This window comes from Patiria miniata, unplaced genomic scaffold, assembly GCF_015706575.1.
Source record: "Patiria miniata isolate m_02_andy unplaced genomic scaffold, ASM1570657v1 HiC_scaffold_29, whole genome shotgun sequence".
Lineage (NCBI taxonomy): Eukaryota > Metazoa > Echinodermata > Asteroidea > Valvatida > Asterinidae > Patiria > Patiria miniata.
Window position 1 is genome coordinate 3,670,000 of NW_024037068.1, and position 24,595 is coordinate 3,694,594.

General features: G+C 40.5%; 1 protein-coding gene across 1 annotated transcript; it reads left to right on the forward strand.

Moving 5' to 3' along the window:
* Nucleotides 1–6,118: 6,118 nt before the first annotated feature.
* LOC119735621 (protein singed-like) lies at nt 6,119–23,812 on the forward strand. The gene is made up of 4 exons (XM_038209405.1): nt 6,119–7,508; nt 20,918–21,080; nt 21,960–22,261; nt 22,620–23,812. The coding sequence occupies exons 1-4, from the start codon at nt 6,638–6,640 to the stop codon at nt 22,826–22,828; spliced, it is 1,545 nt and encodes a 514-aa protein (XP_038065333.1). The 5' UTR covers nt 6,119–6,637; the 3' UTR covers nt 22,829–23,812.
* Nucleotides 23,813–24,595: the final 783 nt, after the last annotated feature.

A 24,595-nucleotide genomic window follows, 5' to 3' on the forward strand; every position in this document is an offset into this window, starting at 1 on the left:
GCACAAGTTGTTGTCACCAGTCAAATTCGTCTAATTATGTTGCGTGTGAAAAAGCACCAGGCACCTAAGGCGCTGTCAGATTCAGTCTCAGCTCAAGACGCACGATTTGTTTTATAGCTTCTGGTGGGTGTAATGAAGCGAAATTTCCTTCACCTTCCCTTTAAGTTGCAATGCATTGAGAAGTGGCAACCTTACCTTGACAATCATTTTGGATTATCGTGCATGTTTCCATTAACTTATTTATAGTAACCTCAATTCGGTTCGAGTTATTTTTGTTCTCTTTTAAGCTCGTGAGAAATTCATATTCATATCCAACATCAGAATTGAGAAAATGATATATATTTTCCACCAGTTAAGGGAAAGCAGCTTGGAAACCAAACATACGTTGTGAATCTTAAATTGTGAATTGACGTTGTGAATATTAGAAATGTTTATTTTAGTCCTTTGGCATCAAAGCAGAACTTTGTAACACACCGCACAAACATGCATGACATTCCCAGACGTTTTAAGGTGAACCTTTTCAGTACATTGGACAATACACGGATCACAGGGCGCAAACATAATGCGCGTTTACAAAGCAGCATTATTTTCCACTCGTCTGGCTTCCTTGAAAAATCACCCTTACTAAATGTTGTTGGGTAAAACCAGAAGGTTTCGCTGTTTGCATAGGATTGGTATTTAAAGAGTTCAACAGTACATCAAGTACATCGTCTAGAGCCTAGCGGGTATTCAGAATTTTGTAGGTTTAGAATTTGTACTCGTTGTCATGAACGATTTTCTCCCAATTTAGGGCTGGATTATTTATTTGATCGATTCGATTGATTTATCTGATTAATGTATTAATTCTTAATCCATTTATATATTATATTATAATTGTTTCACGTTTGTTTTCCTAATTATGCATTTAGTCAGTGTAGGTACGTGGAGAGTATAGTGGGTTATGAAATGACGTTTTTATTTTACAGCATAAAATTGTACTATAGGCCTAATTATGTTCTGATTTTTTTCCAAGGATATTGGACTGCTTCATGCTTCGGGTACGTCAGACTTCAGATATACATGTATTACAGTCAAATCATGTTTGTGGGGAGTTGGGCATGATGCTCATACAATTTTAATTATTAAGAGCTTTCATGACCTTAACTCAAACCGTTATTTCAAAGTCCACTTTGTCCCTTATCAAGAGGCCACTTCGCAGGGTCTTGCCTCTTGCATTTGCCAGTTTGACTTTTTGCGCCCAAAATGTTTACCTTTATTTTATACTGCCTTCAGAATATGGAATAGAAAGACTTTTAAATAATTTGGTTGGAAATTCCTCCGCACTCATGAGTGGAAGCACTCATGAGTGAAAGTATAAAAAAAGTCCCTTCCACTCCACCGCAAAGGTGAACGATGGACCGCTGAAACAGGTCCTTTGATAATATGTGCTCTCCGATATACAATTCAATTTGGGACCCCAAAATGGTCTGTAGACCGACTCTTCCTTGTAAAGTTGTTATTTTGCAAACTTGCTGAATCCGCATATTTAAGGAGTTATGATTCCTATCCCAGTGCCCCACAAAGCCCAAATGAAACCAGAACTTCACATTTTCACACCAAAAAAGTGTACTCCGATCCGCAACCGAGAATTTTAATCGAAACGGGACTGAGTGGAATATAATAGTGCATTCATATTCAAACTGGCTGGAGAAAAACATTGGTCCCGAGAAAATCTCGCCCAGGTGGCGTGTCAGGTGGGACGATCTGACGGGGCTAGCGCCCATAGGTGACGGCCTCAGCTGGCCGATGCTCACGGTAGTTAGTCGTAATTGTTACCGGAGTATAGGATGTTATAAAGAAAAGCTAGGATAGTTTGTTTTCGAAACTCGAAGTGCTAACTCTTTTCACAAGGTTTACTAGGACTATCCGTGAAAGTGTTCTGCAAATGTCGCCGAGTGACTGTTAGGCGTTGGGTAGTTTATTTTTTGGTGTGAAAACCTGAACTCTGGATTAAATGAGATATCGATACGGTCGAGGACGTACCAAATATTGGTGACAATATTCAGAAGACGTAATTTTTTCGAACTTTTTTGCAATTCTAAATCTATTTACTACTGACCAATATACATAGGCCTATGTAGAAGGTATTATTGGGTGGTCATTTTGTTGATACATTTGCACGTTCACATGACATTTTTGTTTTTGGAAACTGAATGAAGATACAAGTGTGGTTATTCAAGAATAACCCCACTAGTATACGGTAGCAAAGATATTTTGCTATAGGGCCATCGCAGATTTGTCCTTTTAAAACAAATACAGGTAAAGACAGAATAACAAGCAAAAGCAGCCATTTTGAAAATTTGAAAATTCTTTGTTATTCTACATATAAAGGCTTAATTTCCCCAAATATTCACCCTATCTGTCCCACTATTGTGAATCGGGCTATTATAGAAGATTATGCAGTAAAATGTTGTCACTGCCTAACAATTTCCACCGCACACGCTCTACCACGTGCTCGCCTGAGACTGTCCGGAAATATTGCCCGAAACGTCGACACCATCATTTTCTCAGACCGTCACAAATACTCCCTCTGGAAAGCATGATTCTTCTCTAATCTTCTTGTGCCCAATTTACATCGACCCGGATTTTGTGAAAGTTGAAAATGACTGGGGAATACACATCCATGTGTCACTGACCGTGATCTTGCTTTGTGTATTTTTTGTGCCCACGTCATGCCTATCAGACCCTGTGGGCTTGTTGTGGGCTGGGCTACAACAATGGATACTGCAACCCCGAAAACAGGTCCGGCCTGTTGTCAAATAAAATGGGAAAACACCGTTGAGTCACAGTATTGAATTCTGCACGGGTTGTGACCTCATATGCCTACACTTTCTTTATACTTGAGGTTTACTTTTGTTGTAACTTTTTTTTTAACGGAGTATGCCCCTGTGGTTGCAAGGTAGCTTACTGCATGCCTAATATGGTATGGTTATAATTACACAAGGAAATTTTGTAAAATGACATCGACATGCGTTATACTCTATTTTAGTCTTCCGATTTTCCAATTGTGTAATTACACTAATCGCAACACTGGGCTTTTATATTGTAAATATTTTAATATTGTGAATGACTTGCAGTTTCTAAACACAATGTCGGATTAGTTTAAAAGAACAGGGCAAAAATGAAGGAAGCTAGATGTGTTTCTCTAAGACATAAATGGAAAACATGGGCTGAACTAAAGTAAAACTGTCAAAGTTATACACCCACTAGAAAAATACAAAGGGGCGAAAGCTTTTTGTGTATCACACCTTACATGCACTGATATAGGCATAAAGCCTATACATTACACAGTTATAGAACGAAACCGAGAAAATGTATTTATGTGTCTGTAAAACTGGGGCATGACAGAGACAAAATAGGCGCAATGACTCACAAGAACCACGTGGGGATGAGTTACATTCAAGACGGGAGGACATCGTCATTATACGGAAAGATGATACCGATGATGTAGTAGCATCATCTTGCGGTAGAATTCTCCCAAGCCCGCTGTTCGGCCCTCAGGAGATGTTAATATCAAAAGTGCATCTTCTCTTAGCTGAGCTTCATTTTCAGCGGTTATAAGACATAAGATATTGTAGCCCCAATTCACGGAGATGATAAAAACAGGTATTCATGTTTCTTTTTATTAAAAACACGACACGGTAGCCAATTGCAAGCCCATAATGCAAGAGTGCACATTTTTCTTTTCAACATTGACTCATAGTCCATTTCCCTGATAGATCAGATTTTAAAGGGAATGTACAACATTTGCTTTTGCTGCAATTTTCAGAAATAAATGGATTTGGTGTATATAGTATGTTATATCAAAAACTGTTAAATTGACTTGCTTCACGTTTTGGGCTCGGAGATGCTGGAAAATCCAAGAAAACCAACAGTGTTCTTGTAGTCTGGTTCCCCAACCCCTCTTAAGATGAAACGGAGCAATTTATAGACTTTGGGGGAATTGTAAGGCCAGAGAATCGGTCTAGCTGGCTTGTACCTCTTCACAGGTGTGTGATTAAAATTGCAAAGAAAACGCGGAATAACTTAATATGAAAACTCCAGTTTTCTCCAACGCTGGTCGGCTGACCAGCGTTGGAAAAATACAAGTTTTCTTGAAATTGTAAGCACACCAGGAGCCACGATTTTACAAGATGCTTTAGACTGTCATTCCCTCAATCCAGTAAGATATTTCGTGATAATTTGATCATTTCGTTTTTTTGATGTTTGCAAATGTTGTATCTTCCCTTTAAACATTTTGTTTTGGAATTTTGAATAGTGTTATTATTGCAAACGAACAAAATGCATGAGAAGCAAATAATCCTATATCCCTTTAACGCGCACTCTGCACATCGGTAATCCAACGACAGCACTGATTTTTGTTCCGACAGGATTTAGGCATAAGAGTACCTCCATCTGGCCCATGCATGTCTTTTCTTCCATTTGAATACTTATTAACTATTAACCATACTGAAACAAGGTAAAACTTATGGGATGACGTAATACGCTGGATAAGTTACCATGGCAACTAAATCAGCAGCCGCCACATGGGATATTGTTATCAAATACGAATTCACGAAAGGCGGGACAACAGCAGCATAATTGCGATCTTCTCTCACCTTTTCTGTGGGGAATTTCCCTGCGAGGTCAAAAAACAAATTATCAATGAATTAACGGTGAACTGTGTGGGCAGTGGCGGTTCGAAGGGGGGGGGGGGGGAGGTTGCAACCCCTGTTATGAAATTAGTAAAATGGGACCAAAATTCTAAACGGAAAGCTAAAATTCCTAAATTTATTCTTGAATTGCCTTAGAATGCATGCAGGAGAAATCACCGTAGCTTTCATTTTTTCCCTTGGGGCATTTCCCGAGACCCCCCTAGCAGGACATGCCTTCGCCACGCCTTGGACTCAACCCACATCTACCCCCCCCCCCCCCACATCACCCCCCCCCCCCGTTTCCTGACAGCTAGATCCGCCCCTGATGCGCGTTTCACTCCCATTATATTTATAGGCGCATTTAAATGTAAACATTCTTGTTTAGAAATATATTGACTTTATTACCAGGCTCAGGCGCGGTTCTCTTAAAAGATCCCCCTTTTTCGGGGGGGGGGGGGAGGAGGGGGGTTGCAGATCAAGATTTTGTCGGTAAAGACAACATTGGACCTATTCACTGGCCTGCAATCTCAACCACAACGGCTGGCAAGCGGTTTGTAATAACCTCCAATACCTGTGCGAAACATACTTCCATAATGAATCACAGCCAATGATTTCCATATTCTTATACACATGTATTGCATTTCTCACAACAAACACACGGCTGTTTTCAGTAATCCCTGGTGCGCTTTACCCCTTTTCCACTTGTCATTATTTTCTTCAGGTTCAATGCCTTCGATGGGAGTTCACTGAGAGGTTTTTTTTTATCAGTAGCGATGTAAAATGGTGAATTACGTCAATACGTCATATATTTTTTTTGTAAACCCAGGAATTGTAATGCGCAAAATTTAGAATTGTATGTGAATTGCGCTGTTTACTAGCCACGCGTTACGGAGCCTAAAGATGCGAGCCAACATTTTGATGACAATTTTGTATTTGCTCAGTTGTTTTTAAAGCATTAATTAACAAGCACTTTTTCTTCCAAATGTTTTGATTTTTTTGGTTTCGGTAAACGGTTAGATTAGATTCAAATTCTTTGAACATCACGAGACTCTTGTTTTTATGAAATGATTCCTTGTATTTTATCACCAATCGCATATATGTTTTGTTTAAATTGTTTTAAAACTTCTTTTATCATCCTACTGCATGGTTATTACCACGTTTTGAAATGGTTATGTAATGTATCGGGAGTTTTATTTACATGTCAATATTTGACCCAACACTCGTCCAAATATAGATGATCGATACTGTTGTATTCTCATGCTAATCAGCCAGGCGTTGAATCGAAGTGGCATGGCGCGTCACGCATGACTAGCATCGAATGACGTCAGCTAGTCTGCCATTGGTCCACAGGATAGACATTAGCATATGACAGGGCTCAGTAGTCACCGGAGTTCGTGTACAGCGATACTGTGTAACTATAGATGCAATGCATTGCAATGGTGCGCTGAGATACACGTGTACAATACAAACAGATGCACATAATACAAGCCTGTCTGCATTCCTTGCACGGGTGCAGAATTTACGAGGGCACCCGACTGGTTGGCCCCCTTACACGGAACTTTGTGCGTGTGTGGTAGTGGTGCCGGTCACGTGACAGTGCCAACCAACGCCCATTAACCAACACAGTCACTAAACTGTTTCCTGTCGGGCCGGGTGAACTCGCGGTGTGGATCATATCATTGGAAAGGGGTTAGGGCTATACCATAGAAAGCTGACTCACTACTCGAGCACGTAGTGGATGAGACATCACTCCATGAGAATAATTATATCAGATTGTAGCCTGACAAATCCCGCGTGTACACCACTCGTACGGAAAAGAACTTACAGCAGAACAGTCGGTAAAGTGGAGTTTTGGTGCTAGTACAGCTGCAGTGTGAAGACCGGTTTCAGACACTTGTTAGTCTGTGATTTACTTTTGGCATACAGCTTTGGGCCACGGCACTCGAGACGAGGACATTCCAATCATGTCGGCAGCTAACGGAACCGTAAGTGGAGGGGATGTGCTGCAGTTTGACGCAGGGCTGATCAACGCCTCGTCCAAGAAATACCTGACGACTGAGCTGGGCACGGTGAATGTTAACGGGACCTCTCTGAAGAGCAAACAGGTCTGGACCCTGAACCCAGCCACCGCAGACGGCAAGCTCTTCTACCTGTCCAACAAGGTGTCCAAGTCCGGTCTGACCACCGTGTACCGCCTGACCTATGACAAGTACGGCAAGGTGACGGCGGAGAAGATGGACGAGGAGACCAGCCCGGACCTGATGCAGAAGTTCAAAGTGGAGCCGCAGGGTGATGGCAAGTTCGCCATCAAGGCCGAGACGCTGGACTACCTGAGCGGTTCCGGCGAGCCCACCTGCAAGTCTAAGTCGGTCGGAGAGTCCGAGTCCTGGAGCATCCAGCTGGCCATCCACCCTCAGGTCAACATCTTCAGCGTCCAGCGCCAGCAGTTTGCCCACCTGGACCTGGAGAGAGACCAGACATGCCAGATCCTCTTCAACGAGAACATCCCCTGGGGTGGGGATGCCGTCATTACTCTGATCTACGATGCGGCGGCCAGCAAGTACCTCATCCAGGCTTCCGATGATCGCTTCCTGAACGCTGACGGCTCCTTGAGGGCGGCTAAGTCCGAAGAAGCCCTCTTCGCTATCGAGTTCCACGGTGAGAACCTGGCCTTCAAGAACGGTGGCAAGTACTTATCGGTGGGCGGTAAAGACGGTGAGCTGATGACCAGGAAAGGTACTGTGGGCAAGGAGGCACTCTTCAAACTGGAGGATAGCTATCCACAGGGTGTCTTCTATAACCTCAGCAACAACAAAATCGTCTCCATGAAACAAGGTAGGAAGTCTTGGATAAATGTTGAATGAAAACCATACGGGAAAGATTCCCATATCTGGCCATCACTTGTCACCCTGTGCACAAACCCTATGAGACTGGTCTGACAATTTCGTTTTCTCAGTAAATACTTCACTATTTTCCCTGCTAATTTGGACTTTCTAGGACATATTATAACTTTCTGATGGCCGATAGGTCACTGAAGGGAAAATTAGTATTGGCCAGATATGGGAATCTTTCCACCATACGGGGTAGAATGCAGTATCCCGACGCCACAATCACTGCATTTTGAATTTTAAAAACAATTAACACGAATGGGAGAGATAACGAAAAAAATGTAGTAAAAAAAAAATAATCATAGTATCCACGAAGTCTATGGAGATAAGTCGAGTGCAGTTTCAAAGTATTTTCTGACAAAATCGGAAATATTTCCTATTTCAGATTCATGTATTCTAAATATTTTTTTGCAATGACTGACCTTCAAAGGCTTCATTGAGATAATTATGACTAGTACTGTGGAGAAAGTGGCGTCAGGATGCAACATTCTTTCCGTTTTGAATGTATTTTCATCTATTTTCAAATTCTAAGTTCAGTTAATATCTGAATTTTAAATATCATGTTCGTCCAACTTTCAAACATAAAGAAGTTATATATGCACGTCCAGACTGGGACATTGAGTGCAGAAAACCATGCAAAACAAATTCAGGCCAACTTTACTCGCTCTTTACATTTTGCACCTGAGAGTGAAGCCTACTGATTTCAATTTGAAGCCAAAGACTAGACTAGTAGTATACATAGTCATGTCCAACAGTTTGAAAAGATTGACCCTTCAGTGGTCTGGTGGCAGACCATCGAAAGATGTGTAGAAATATAGACTAGGTACCAGATGTTTCTTTTGACACAGTTGACTGATGCAGACCTAAAGGTGTGTTGGACTGGCTGTTTCTTGTGCCAGTCTATTTTATTGTATTGCATTTTTTTCAGTACCTTAATATTTGTGAGTCTCGTACACAGTATTGAGAATGAGAGTCTCAAATTTTCGGACTTATCCACGTCCAAAATGTCACTCTGCTTAACAGCCCATCGCCCGTTAAAAATATCTATTATTTCTCTTGAAGTAAGTGCACGACATCAAATGACATTATATGTGCAATCATCAGTGCAACTGCTATTATGTCTTCTGGTTAGTGGCCTCACTTCCTCTTACATAGTCTGCGTTATGTAATTCATTCCATGGTCTGAATCATAAGGAGTGGGCCATAGAAAAAGTAAGGATTCAAACTGGACACGCCCCCTCACATACAATTTGCTACTTTGCATGTAAAATAAGGCCTATGTTCTGTGAGCTGTAACCTTCCTTTTATACCAGTTTCCTTTACTTTAAAGTCCCTGTGGTCCTAAACAGATTAAAGCAATCAAATTCATCTAATCTATATCGTACAGAAATAAGAAACATGGTTCGTATTGTGTTTGATATACCGACGGTTCTCTAAAAATCGGTTGTCGAAACTGAATTTGGTTATATACCTAACTCTAGAACTGTATGAAGAATACTTCTCTTGCAGAGATTTGCTTGTTTTTTATAGGAAGTCTTTTGAGAATAGCATTCAAAAGTTTTTCTCGGTTATTTAACTCCTGATAAGTCATCCCTCCTATATGAATCATACTCTTTAGTTTAGTTGGACGTTGCCAACTTGCTTCCCTGATCAAATCGGAGATGTTTCTTGCCATATTTGGGCATCCAGGAAAAACCACTTGCATTACGTCACATGCTGCATTGTGTTTCCTTCGTTCCCAGACTTTGTAAATAACCAGTTTCTATAGAAATTTCGAACAATGGTTGGATTACTGACGTGTGGTTGGTTGCTTTGCTTTGCTTTGCTTTGCTTTGCTCTGCTCTGGCGACTACGTACAGTTTTCTTTGCATTCCCATAGATGTTTCGAACCTTGGAGGCTTGAATTATACTGTATGCCTGCCACGGTATGCGCAACCAACTGTGTCCTTCCCTTATTTAGCTGGTTTGACAATGGTGAGAATCTTCTTCCCACGATTCTCTCGCAACTGAAAGGGGTCATTAAAGGGGCAGTCTCGTCCTGTTATTTCAGATAGATCCAGTCAAAATAGAGTCCTCATAAATAGGTGATTTTGTTATAATTTAAAAGTGGAATCTGGAATTGATTGGAGCGGGTTTGAATATGCGACCTCTGGATTGCCGTTCCGGTGCTCTACCAACTGAGCTATCCAGCCCTATGTTGGCGGTTCCCCATCCCATCAATGTCATTTTTTTCAAGCTAGGGGCGCTAGTCAGAAGCCATAAAGCCGTACATGCCATGTAGCCAGGGATCACGCCCAAAGTCCAGATGCTATGTTGTTGCCACCCATGATACTGAAGTCATCAACAGAATGTATAAGTTAAGACTACCAAAATGTTGATGTTTTATTGAGACCTCTCAAATTGCTCGAAATAAGTTCTGCGGCCTGCCTTTAATACCCAACTTTAAAAATATGCTTTCTGTTTCCAAGGTTCCTGATGTTTTTCAGAACTGGCTATATAGTTACCAAATGAACTCTCTAAAACTCTCCTTGCGTCAGATCAGAATCTACAGAAAAATATATACGAAACTTGACTTTTATGCATGTGCACACATCACAATAAAACAGATTTGAACAGCACTTGAGAAATCATGCACCCACATGTGTGTGTTTACCGAGAGTAAATATACAGGCACTTGAATACGGTATTTTAACTCCCTGTTTATGAATGACCAAATCCCATAAGGTAGCAGACACAAGCGGCTACCCTGCACTTTTTTGTATTAGATTATTCTATAATAGGATATAAATTGTTGTATACATGAATATGAAACATGCTGTAAAATGCAGGACTGATCTTATGTACATATGTGACACACGGATCTATTATGGTGGATGGCATTTACATGAGTCATTCGTTCGGTCTGTGTTTTTGGATGCTGACAATTTGTTTTCTTCATGATGCACCGTCTACCGTTTTGATTACCAACGTTCATTCTTTTATCAATAGTCTTCTTGTGTCTGTCAATGTTCAAATCTGGTATTTTGTATCATTTTGTAGCCGTATACCAACCTACTAAACTTAAAATCATTTGTGAAAAAAAGGATCAGTAGTTGTGGCCCATCAGATAGACAAAATCGACCTTTAGTCGGACCTGGATATTGACCTCAAATCAGTTTGATTTTTGATAACCCATTTTATTTATCTCGTAGGATTATTAAATTTGGTACCATTATAGCACCTCGATACTTGAAGTTATGTTTCAGAAATAGAATACATAAACTGTTGTATATCATCTAAACAAATGAAAGAAAATTAAGACCATAGGCAAATAGGTTTGTTCAATACGTGGTTGGCACGTTTAAGAAAACGTATAATTTCCTTGCCCTGTAGAAACTGTAGTGTTTCTATACATATCAAGTCATATATACTTTCTGTCGTGGAGTAAAATATATAATAAGGCTCACTAAACATTCTGCACTGAACAAAGGAACAAAGACGTATGATGCAGAATGACTTTACGAGACTCTTGATGCCTCTGATGACTTTAAGGCACATTCGGTATGCCCCATATAGTCATGAATCATTTGGGGATGTGTTATCTTTTTGACACAAAAATAGATGCTGGTTTTCGTATCAAGCTCGGGGCGTGTATGTCGGTTACAGTCTGTGACCTTTGGCTGAGGTCACGGTATGCGAGTGCAGCCTATTTTAATTCCCCTGAGCTGCAGAACAACAACAAATATTCTTCTGGACATAAATATACATGGTACATGTATATATGCCTCGTACTAGAAAGTAGAAGATGCCTTTTGTGAGGCTTAACATACAGGAAGACAAATACGTGAGTTGATTAGGAGTCTGTGAAAAGTTATGTGGCATTGCTTGTTTGTTAGTAAGACGGCCAAGGTCGTGCAAGGCATTTTGAAGAAGAAATGTAGTTTTATTTGCCAGCTTTAGCAGGATGTAAAATGAGGTCTTGGTGTTGTTGAACCAGGACGCAGGAAATTATCACGTTACAGATGGCGAAGCAGGAAGAAAGATAATCCGCAATATGAAGCCACAGTTTAGTTGAATTTCAAAATTATACAGAATTGCAAAGAAGACCTGGATATTCTCTGCATTTGGTGAAATAGCTGGTATGGTCGTTTTCTGACGTGGCAGCAACTTCAAATATATTAACACAAGTTTACACTGCTGGTGCTAGAACATATAGTCCTATGCAATACATGTAGCCTTAAAGGGAACAATCAACATTTGCAGACATAAAAATGCCAAATTATTACGAAATTTCTTACCTGACTGTAAGTGAATAGTCTCAAGCATCCTGTGTAATTTTTGCACCTGGTGTGCTGTCTTCTCAAGAAAAGTGGAATTTTGGTGCAATTTCCAACGATGGTCGTAATACTGCGCCCAACTTACCAAATTTATTTTGTCGACATTTTGTTAGCAATCGGTTACACATCCGTGAACGGGTGCAAGCCAGCTAGCCTGGTTCATGACCTGACAATTCCCCGACGTCTATAAATTGCTCCGTTTCGTCGGACGTTAGGGTCAGGGAACCAGACTACAAGAACAAAAAAGTGTCTTGGTTTTTCCTGCACCTATGACTATGAGCACCAAACATTTATAAACACGGAAGTGTAACAATATTTTCTGTAGAATTCTAACTCCCAAATCCATCCATTTCTGAAAGTTACAGCCAAAGAAAATGTTGTGTACTGTAATGAGTATATTCACACGGATGTGAGCATTTTGCTTTATGTTTTTCTTTCTGGCTTTATTTGGTTTGAAAAGCTGGCTAAAGTCACCATGCACCGGGAAAATGTATAACTATGCCTACACAACTAAACTGAGAACAGTTGGTACCCCGTAAACGTGATGAGGGAACCAGGCGTCTGTTGCTAAGCAACCAAAAGATGTCTGCGAGGATTTAACGACACAAACTTTAATGCTTGAAAAGAATGTGAAAATAAGGTTGGGTGTTTGCTTCACAAGAGTATGCGAGTTTTATAAGTCATAAAGATATCTCTGTTGTTAGGCGTGGAAATAAAATTGATAAGTTCCTACACGAAAGACCAAGTGCTACAATGTATCTGATAGACTGATACTAAGTTCCAACCGCTTTGTTTTTAAAGAAAACACCCAACTAAGGCCCGGGAAGTCGTTGGCAACGATATATTTTAATGGCCAAAGCATTTAGATCAACATGGGCCGTGTGTGCAAATCTATAAACACACACATGATGAATTTCGTTCATTGGCAGATGTGACGTATGCACCACGCTGTCTAAACATGTAGGGCAACACAGAACAAAGCAATAAATATCTTTATGAAATATCCGGATAAACCGGCCGCACACGTGTGATTTAAATCGATTTACATTGTGCGATTGCATGCCCACAACAACGATAGATTGCAGATGTTGCGCCTCACCCCTGCGCGTCCACATAATAATGTCATTATCTGTATTGTAATAACCCCCGTCTCGTTGGCCTACATTGGTGGAACTAATTGTTATTGAGGGATTCCAGAAATTGAATTTTAGAGAAAAAATGGTGTACAGATTATTTTCAGTTTTCATAAAACAAGTTTCATTTTCAACTGAGGATATTTTTGTTGTGGCACGTGTACATGTACTATCCTCTTTATCACAGCTTTTGCTAACGTCCTAGCCTTTGCTTTGGGATAAAGAACTAAGTACTACAGAATACTACACAAATTATGTATACAGGCACCACATAACCAAAAAATACTATGAGTGCTGTGCCCACTTATATGCTGAAGTACCGCATACTACAGTTTACTATGTTGTAGCCTCAGGTGGGTTGAGGGTGATGCTACGTTCGAGTTAAAAGCGTAGATTTCACGTAATTCATATTTTTCTTTTCATAGCAATCCCTTTTTAAATTCAAATGGGACGTTCCATGTAACGACCAATTGGTGCGAGATGCTTTCCTGCACAAAACGAATGCAATAGCCCATGTGATGCTTTTGGGTTCACAATTTGAACACAAAACCCCGATATACTGAACATTGTTTTCTTGAAATGACGCCACAGCAACAGCACCCTCAGTTGTCCGGAAAAGCATGGACATTTTGGAATGTTTAAACAAGTGCACTTTTCAATAAAATTAAACAAAACGGGATGTCAAATAGTTTTCATATATTTAAGAGGAGGAGAAAGGTGCACAGAATATGTTCCAAAGAAAAACAATTCATTGCATGGACCCTTAAAGGTTTAAATCGGCGAATTGAATCTAAGGGTGTCTCATATTTTGAGCAAAATATTAGTCTCCTTGCTTTGGCTCATGTATGTCGGAACGAAGACTCTCTTAGAAGCTGAGGTTAATGTTGATGTGGGTTTTCATCTTCAATGCAAAAGTATGAAATAGTTGTCACGCGTGAAAAGACAGAGTTAGTCACTGATGATTGCAAAGACACGTGGGAAAAAGAAACGGTACAAAAAGAAATGGTGATTGCTTTCCTATGCTGGAAATACAATTTACTCTTCCAATAATAAAACCGTGGGTAGTTATCAAATTAAAAAGAGAATCAATTATTCATGTCTCCCCAAGTGTCTGTTTTTGCCATCAGTTCATTGAAATTTGAATCGTGCAGATGTTCATGTATAATTTATTATTCTCTTGTATAGTAATAATCCATGTAGGTATACATGTTTACTTAATGGTCTAAAGATTGTTCATGCCCATGGTATGGTGGCCCTGAAGGGACATCGCATATCGCAAACGTGTGCGCATACGTATGCGATGTCGCGAAATTTATCGCGAATGTGTGCGCACACGTATGCAATGTCGTGAAACAATTCGCGAATATGTGCGCACACGTATGCGATGTCGCGAAATTTATCGCGAATATGTGCGCACACGTATGCAATGTCGTAAAACAATTCGCGAATATGTGCGCACACGTATGCGATGTTGCAAAATTTATCGCGAATATGTGCGCACACGTATGCGATGTCGCAAAATTTATCGCGAATATGTGCGCACACGTATGCGATGTCGCGAAATTTATCGCGAATATGTGCGCACACGTATGCGATGTCGCGAAATTTATCGCGAATATATGCGCACACGTATGCGATGTCGTGAAATTTATCGCGAATATGTGCGCACACGTATGCGAATTTGTTTGCAATGTCGTGAATTTTATTGCATACCTTGTCGCATACCTTTCAGTAAAATTCCTAATGAACTGGGGAGTTGTAGCAGCTAGTCTGGAATCTAGACGTACTGTTAGATATAAATAGGGTCTGACTAATAAACCTGTCGAGCGCAAACTTGCTACTTGCGCAACTTTGAAATTTGCACGCGCAAGTTTGAAACTCACGTGGTGTCATATTTCAGCCAATAAATATGCACACGCAAATTTAAATTGCCGTGATTTGCAGGTGTTGCGATCAATTTGTACATGAACTGCACGTTCTATTAATGATAAATGAACTGCTGCGAACTGCTAATAATACCACCTAGATAAAATTACTTGATCTTCCCAGTAGATGGATGAAATGGATTATGCAATAAAAATTCAAATTTATAAAACTATGTTGGGTACATTTTGTTTTGAAGGGGTGTTATAGGTCAGCAGCACTCCCTTTTGTGCACTTTTAGAGTGGAAAATGGAGACTCCTGATTAGGGCCTTAATTAACAGCTAATTAGTGGACCGAATTGGCCCCCTCCAAAATTTGATCTTCCCAGTAGATGGATGAAATGGATTATGCAATAAAAATTCAAATTTATAAAACTATGTGGGGTACATTTTGTTTTAAAGGGGTGTTATAGGTCATCAGCATTCAGTTTTGTGCACTTTTAGAGTGGAAAATGGAGACTCCTCGATAGGGCCTTAAATAACAGCTAATTAGTGGACCGAATTGGCCCCCTCCAAAATTTGATCTTCCCAGTAGATGGATGAAATGGATTATGCAATAAAAATTCAAATTTATAAAACTATGTGGGGTACATTTTGTTTTAAAGGGGTGTTATAGGTCAGCAGCATTCCCTTTTGTGCACTTTTAGAGTGGAAAATGGAGACTCCTCATTAGGGCCTTAATTAACAGCTAATTAGTGGACCGAATTGGCCCCCTCCAAAATATGATGTGCCCAATAGAAGGTTGGGTTAGATGAAAGCATAAAAAAATAGTACATTTATTGTATAACTTTAACATTTCGTTGGGAAAGTCCAAGAAATCCTTTCACTACAAACAGAGAGGCAACCACCTTTTACTCTATGTGTTTGAGATTTTGATACCGCGGTTGAGAACGCGGCTAAGAACGCGGCTAAGAACGCGGCTAGGTTTTGGGCCCATAACGCGGCTAAGTTTAGTTTGGTATGACCTTGGCCACGCTGAAATGTAACTGCCTGGTACCCAAGCTCCTGCCTTGAAGTATCTTGGGTATACAAAATGGGACCAGGGCCACTTGCGTACTCCCTAGGTCACTAACAAATTGCCCGCAAAAATGACATCACCCCAAAGGTATGCGACAAAGGTATGCAATAAAATTCACGACATTGCAAACAAAATCGCATACGTGTGCGCACATATTCGCGAATTGTTTCACGACATCGCATACGTGTGCGCATATATTCACGATAAATTTCACGACATCGCATACGTGTGCGCACATATTCGCGATAAATTTCACGACATCGCATACGTGTGCGCACATATTTGCGATAAATTTCACGACATCGCATACGTGTGCGCACATATTCGCGATAAATTTCACGACATCGCATACGTGTGCGCACATATTCGCGATAAATTTCGCGACATCGCATTCGTGTGCGCACATATTCGCGAATTGTTTCACGACATTGCATACGTGTGCGCACACATTCGCGATAAATTTTGCGACATCGCACACGTGTGCGCACACGTTTGCGATATGCGATGTCCCTTCAGGGCCACCATACCATGGCCTTCCAATTTACGTAAATGAAACGATTGTTCGTTTTGTTATAATTAATGAGAAGCTTCTGTCCGCTGACTCGGTTCATGGAGGTAAAATTAGTTTGGTTGTATCGGCAATGCATTTTAAACTTAAACCTGCTCAATCCAACATGATCCAACTATTTTACATACCCGATGGATCCTGTTAGATTGAGCAGTAAACCCTTGTATATATTCCTGTTGAAATCTGTTGGATTCAGCAGGTAATTGAAAACATTCAGAGTCGGATTCTGTTGGGTACTGATGGTAAATTACGCCAAGTTGGACTCTGTTGGATCCAGCGGACAACTGAGAAATAATCAGTTGGATTCTGTTGGATTGAGCACACCAGTCTTTTTATGTGTTCAGGTACCCAACAACTTGGCAAGTTTGGTTGTGTGGGACTGTGTTGGATTGAGCAGGAAACCCATATGAGTAACCGTTGGGCTATGTTGGATTTGGCAGGGTGGTCCTGAAGAACTACTTATAAAGCAAGCCAAGTAAAGCTTGTTCCAGAGCCCAGAATATTATATTCCATTGATTCAGAATGGCTATTCACTGGAAGTCTTTTCATGCATGTGGTCTACACAATTATGGGCCGGATCTAGCTCATTCATTGGCCTGACGGGGTAATCCTATACAATAGCACTGCCCAGCTCAATGAGAACTATGGGCAAAACCACTCATGCAGGGAAAAATCGTTTCGACTTCTCAAATAATTAATATTTATAAGTGATCATTGTGTTTCACTAAATACTTAGGTAAACACACATGCTAATTTTATGATGAATTTATGCCTTGGCAAAAATTATGGAAGCAATATAGTATAATGTTTAATATTTGTGCATAATTTGTCACGGTCGAGATGCAACGGCTTCATTATTGAAATTTCGCATCAGTGATGTACGGCATAATTTTGTATTCATGTCTATATCCGTGGGTAGTATGACAAAGTAAATATCCATCACGATGTGTGCCAATGAGGAAATTTTTGTAACGAGTGTCATGATAACAGTGTGCTCATATCATTTATCAGTTTTTCCTGTATGGAATAATACCACATTGGCAGTGTTTCCCATCTAGAATCCGGCTCTGGCCCAGGGCTACAGGGGTGCGGTATAATGAGAACTTCCCATTCCAGGGCAATGTTCCGGAGGCCGGGAATTCTACCTGTTCTTCCTCCGGTTTTTTGGCGGGGTGGGACGGTGCAGATTACGGGGGAATCATAACAACAAGGACACCGGACGTTCGGTTTACCAATTTGCCCCGCAGAAATTGAAAATGTGTGTTGTTGGTTTTCAAGCCACCACAAAAGTCTGGCAAAACTTGGGCTTCATTACAAACATTCAAACCCATTCGACACGAAGATGGTACACACGAGGCCTTTTACGAATTTGATAATAGTTATAAAAAGGGCCTCTGACGAACATCAGAACATTGTTGAAAGACGTTTAAAAACAGGTGAAGTGTGAAATTAGGATTCTATGATAAACGGACTCATTTTGTATTGCGCATGCGTTAGGGAACAGGTCACGTGTGAGGGTTAGAGAGTCCTATACAGTAAAAGCTTTAGTAGAAGTCCAAATTTCATTATGGCACCGGTTCAAGAACCACACACGATACGCAGATCAAATACACATGCATGCTACTTCATAAATCTTGTACCCACATTTTTTCATTGTGTGCATTTTGTATCAGCAGGTTTTGTAAACTTGCGACTTATCTTATCTTTAGTTGACAAACTGGATTGTGGATCTCGCCCTTTGCAACCGTGACGTCACGACTGCCGATTACATTATCGAAGGCCTACAGTATAGCTCTATGGTCAAACTTGGGGAAGCGACAATCCTTTATGTAAATTATTGCAACATAGGAAATACTTTGCGATATCCAACAGAATTAACATTCTTCAAAGTTGATTAGGGTTTGAAAAGACCAGTGGTTTAAAAGACCAGCATGTTTAACCATACACTGTTCCTTGCACTATGGTTAACTAAACTTGCCTTATCCGCATCGGGTTGTTTTAATGACATTTGCGTAAATTATGCAAGTTTCAAAAAGGCATCTTTTTCCTTGGGGCATTGTGGTTGACAGCCACTCCATTTTGCAACAGAAGTCGACCGGATGGACTCGGTCAAAAAAATCTCCTAGTCCTAGCCAGAAAATGGGTTCGACAGCTGCCGAACTACTGTGGTCTACTGCACACTGCCTGTTGTGTTTTGCATTCCAGTCTGATAAACCGATTTGAGTGACTGAAAGTGTGAGGTGTTAAGTGATAACTCTTTCAATAGTTTGAATAATAATTACTCTGATTAGTCCACGTATAGTCTATTTAGCAAGACAATGAACTAAAATGGTTCCTCGTTACGTGCTGTTATAGAGTCAAGACAGAGGAGATTTCAAGCCAAGACCCTGAAATTGGCATGTGCATTGATATTTTCTCAGTGTATTTTTTTTGCACGCTCAGTGTGCTCGGACACATGATAATATAGGAATTCCATAAGAACAATACTATGAGAACGACAGTTTAAAGCATCAGAAATAATTTTAATTCACGAGTTTAGAAAGCTGTGATCACTTTTATCACTGAAAATGGTGTCTTTCTGTTTCTGTTTTGATTAGAGTAAAGGTACATGGCTATTCTTGACTAAGTTGCAACTAGGGTTGCACCTTCATGAAAATGCCCTAGAATTGAGTTGCCTGACCCGCCCCTTCAACAGTCTACGGAGTCCTGATCGAATTGTTTAAGAACTTCAGCTGAATTCATATTCACGCACACCTCCACTTTTTTTTGGGGGGGGGGGAGGGATTAGAAATGGAGAAAGCCTCAAGAGACATAATAGTCCACATCCAAGGCTTCCTGTAACCGAAGTGCCGTTAAAGGGAAAAAACAACATTTGCAAACATCAAAAAACGAAATATCAAATTATCACGAAATACCTTACTGAATTGTAGGGACTGACAGTCTAAAGCATCCTTTAAAATCGTGGCTCCTGGTGAGCTGACATTTTCGAGAAAAACTGTATTTTTCCAACGCTGGTCGGCCGACCAGCGTTGGAGAAAACTTTTTTTTCAAAAAATGTTCTTAATATTTCATATTTAGTTATTCTGACTAAATTCTGAGAAAGCAACATGCAAACACCGTCAAAATTTTATATGCAGCACTTCTGTGGGGAACTTCCCTGGGCGATAAAGCCAATCATTCGGGGCGAAGAAACCGGTAATGATGTTGGGGGTAGAATGGCGTCAAGGTGACATCAAGACAACGTGACAGTTATAGGGTGTCAGACGAAGTGACAATGTGGGCATTGTGGGCTCGATGCGGGGTTTCCAAACAGCTGAGACTAATAGGGTTTGCGATTACATTAATTGCTTCTGTACAGCAGAAAATGAAACATTGCCTAGCCTATACACATAGTTTCGTATCGCCTAGTTGTTAAATTTGCAGCCAGCATGCTTAAGTTTCGGTTTTGCATATACACCTTTGTTAAAATTAATTTACAAACCATGCCAAAGTTAACAAGATTCCATGTAATCCACACTGCAGAAGGCGATTAGCGATTTTACCATGCAAACTCCACTGCTTATTTTTGTTAAGTGTCTGTTCACAATGTATTGTAAATATATAAATTATACATTGAATTCCTCATTAACTCACCTTCTGTTTGAACAGTCACAGGCAGTAAAAAAAAATCCATGCACTTCCCCTGCCATGCCTTTTACACAGGCTAGTCACCAACAGTGAAATCATATTTCAAGCAAGCTCTCTGACTAGGCAAATTCAGTCAACAGACAAAAGCAGGCGCTCACGTTGGCAGTGGCACAGCTGTGTAATCAATCACCTACAGTCAAAGCATAGCTGTATCAAGTGACATAAACAGTCACAGCCAGTCAGTCCTGCTTTACTTATATAGGAAGGGAGCACTCAACCGTTAAACATAGTCACTTGATTAATTTGACTGAAAGGACAACTTTGCACAGAATGTATGTTTGCATAGTAGGCCTGGTTAATGCCTACAAACGAGCAGGTTAAAGTTTCTGAATTGGGTTATCTTGTACTTCTACTGCTTCAAAGATTAAATAACTGATGAAAAATAACGATGTTGCCACGCCCCCAAAACAACCTCTTTAATAAGAGCAATATTGTAATATACCGGTACTCAATTCACTGTTCGACTGTGCGCTGCAAAAACTGCATTGTTGAAAATGACACTGTGGTCAAGTTATCAATTGGACAATTAGTTTAATTGAGGGAAATTGTGCTTTTAATTAACGACTGAATACTTTAACTAGGCCTGTATACTTGTACACACGTCCAAACATTGGAAGAATATAACCATAACTGACCAAAGCACGTGACATTGTTTATAAGCACATTCATGTTCTGGGTAATTCTAATGTCTTGCATTTGTCCCATCGACAGATATCCACGTTTCAGCCAATCAGCACGAGGAGACGGACACGGAGACCTTTCAACTGGAATGTGCCCCGGGTAAGACCAATGAGTGGGCCGTACGTAGCAGCAACGGTAACTACTGGTCCATGGAGGCTGGCAAACAAGACATCCTCAACAACGGCAAATCTAAGTAAGTAAAATGGATAACCTGGGAGAAGTTTGTTGACATGACCGTTTTTGTGTCCGTTATCTATGGAGCCCATTATTACTTGACCGAATCTCGCAACGGACGAACTGAGAATTAAAACGTGTGTATTAGAAAGGTGACTTTAATCAGTTTCACTTGGTGTATCTGCAACCTGTAGAAAGCCTCCTCAACACATCATAAAATTTGGTCTGAATTATCATTCCCCCTATCTTCGGGGCTCACAATACGAGTTTACATGATCAACTTGGTTTGATGAGAATCTGTCGATGGAAACCCATAGAGCCCTAATAACGCTATTCGTGGTAGTTACCGTAACGGTCAGTTTGAATAGCGCCCTCTGTGGAAAGGAAATACTAATTCATCATAATAATCTTGGCCTAAATGAAGGGAGTATCCATGCAAAATATGACTAGTTCATTCATGACTAAGTTACAAGCATACTTCATGACGACAATTTATAACCTCTTACGGATTTTTTAAAACAGTTTTCTGTGCAAATGGTTCACATCTGTCGCTAATAGGCCTAGGGCCCATGTGGGTTGCGTTCACTTTACTGCGCATACCTGCCAGAAAAAAAAGATGTATTGATTTCTTTGTACAAAGGATGAAATTTCAGTCACTATCAAAGTCAGTGCCCCTACTTTTATTCCTCTAATTTTGGAGCCCCTCTCGACTGTGTTTTCATGCCTATTTATTGCCTTTTTGAAACTCGTCCTCATCAAAATAAACCTGAGTTCATCCTAAAGATAAAGAAGTCCTTGAACAGGTAATTTTCAACAGTTCTGACTTCAACCCCGAATCTTACCTATCATCGTTAGCTTATTATTAGGCCTACTAAGTTGATTTACAATTCACTTCCAGGGATAAGGCCTGCATTTTCGAGCTGGTCTATGACGGGCTTGAGGCCGGCACTCTCGCCCTGCGCGCCAAGGCTAACGGCAAGTTCGTGGGCATCAAGAGCAGCGGGCCGCTGGTGGCCTCGGGCAGCGAGATCGGCAAGCCCGAGACCTTTCGCTTCAAGCTGAGCAACCGGCCCAACCTGGTGCTGAAGGGGGAGCACGGCTTCATCGGGCTGCGGAAGAACTTCGAGTGCAACCGGACGACGGTGGACAATGAGGTCATTCAGGTGTCGTACGAGAACGACGGTACTTATATCTTTAGAGGTGAGTCCGGTCGTATACACTCGTGCATTGAAAATAAAGTTAAGAAATGGCGGCCAGTTACAGAAGAATGGTCAAAAACTAGTTTGTCCATAATGCACCGCGTCTATGGCAGTCATGTAGACCTAATTACAATTACATGTATTGTAGTTCTTTGTGTGTGCAGTGATATTGTGTTGACCATATCTCATTCATAGAATTGCGATGTCACAAACTGGTTCTTTCATATACCACGAGGATGCTGTAGATTAAGAATATCTTGCAACAATAACATGTCTCCCAAAATTCCAAAAAGTTGTTTGGATTTTTTGGACCACCCTGTATACCAAAGTTTTGATTTCCACCGTGTATTTCGATCCAGGCCGCGATCCCAACACAGCATGGACTGTGGACGGCGAAGGCAACTACACGTTGAGCGAGGGCTCACCGGAGAAGTTCACCTTGGAGTTCATGAAGAGGTCCCATTGCCTGATCCGTGCTTCCAACGGGAAGCTATTGGAGGGCAAACAACACGGTGAGATGAGAGCAACAGGCACGGAAATGAAAAAGAGCACTCTATGGGAGTTCTAAAGATTTTTTTCAGTTGACTAATTAGTTTTTTTTACGGCCACAGATGTGTACAGATGACTACATTGAACCCTTTAATAGTAATGCCGCTATAGAGATGTTTATGGGCCATTAAAGGGGCCAGTCTTTTTTTTCTCTAGCTTTTGCAGGCCACAATCGTATTGTGTTGTGATTATTCTGGCCTTGAGGTCACATTCCATTGGCCAACCACTGGCAACAGTATCTGCATGTTCAGCATATAAGGTTTCTTTCTTTTGTATATTTGAATCATATTTCATGTTATGAAATGTCAAGATAAAAATGTGAATAAATGCGCTTCAATTTTATTTTTTCCATGACTGGGACCAAAATGTGGGTCTATAAGCAAACCTTAGTTACAAAATGGCGGCATTGTTGTGACATCACACTTAGACACTGGTATCCGGGGTACATACCCTGGATACCCATTGGTATCAAGGGTACATGCCCAGCATGGATACCCATTGTCTAATTGTGATGTTACAATCGCCATTTTGTAACTAAGGTGTGCCTATAGAGGGATTGCATTTAGCAGCCACCTTGGTGGCGTGCTTTGTTATGGTAATTCATCAACAATTAATGCACAAGAGGTCTTCTATAATGCGCGTCCCTGTTGAACAAAATCACACACCTCAAGATGGCCACTATGGAAACAGTCTATTATGTAGACCTGTCCTATATGCATAGCCATCCTGGGTGTATTGTATACGGTTAACTGATTGTGCCCATAATGAACGTGTGGTGCATATTCATTAGAAGATAATTAGGCATAGTGTCTTCCCGAAACTGGTTAGAATAATAATCCACAGTATCTTTACTTAAGTCAAGGAAACTATGCATCAAATTGTATCTCTTCATATTTTTGCGTTCCTTTGTGTAAGAAATTCAGATCCGTAGGTTTTTGCGAATTGCTGAAGGTTGCACCTTAGTAAATTAATTACCTTTGCATTGATTAATGTTATTAAAATACTTCAAAAGTTGATGAGGTAAGAACACGTGCACCTAAAATTAACAAGATTCTATGCTTTATTTTCTGTAATAATGTGTGAAGTAATTTTTGTTTTATGTTCATGCACCGGAAAGGCGTAACGGTTTTGGAAATGTTTGTAAGTAGGCCTATTGCTTTGAAAAGCTAAATTTGATAACTCATTTTTTTTATACTAAAAGCTTTAAGTATTACCATAGAATCCCTCAAAGTGTATGTCTTTGATTGGGCTAACTCGCAACCACTAGACGTCTTTCAGATGAGTGATTGCTGTCAGCAATGGTGAAATAACGTAGTATTAGAGGATTTCAAGACGATTGTTTGGGGGTTTGTTAGATGGTATAACGACAGTTTTGAGATCTACACCGTTTGGTCGAATAGCATTGTTATACCTCTGTCTTGAATACTGTATTTTCATTGGCCTAGAACGATCACGTGTTAAGTTTATAAAAAAAAAAGTCATGGCACACTCCCCATCACGTGCGTGATATCCCACCACAGGGAGTGTGCCATGACTTTGTACGTACCCGTACGGTGTGAAACGCTTGTATCGTTGGTGCCCACGCTATTTTCACCATGTTTTCACACATGAGTGGGAGCAGCGAACTAGCAGACGATCAGCTGTTTCGAGCACGCGACATGCATGTGAGTTTTTGTCTTGATTTTTGTGTTTACTGCTGTTTGTTTACGTAATTTTTATATCAAAATCCAAAGAATCCAAGACAGAGGTATCAACAATTCTTGACTGCTGTGATGTTGAATATGGC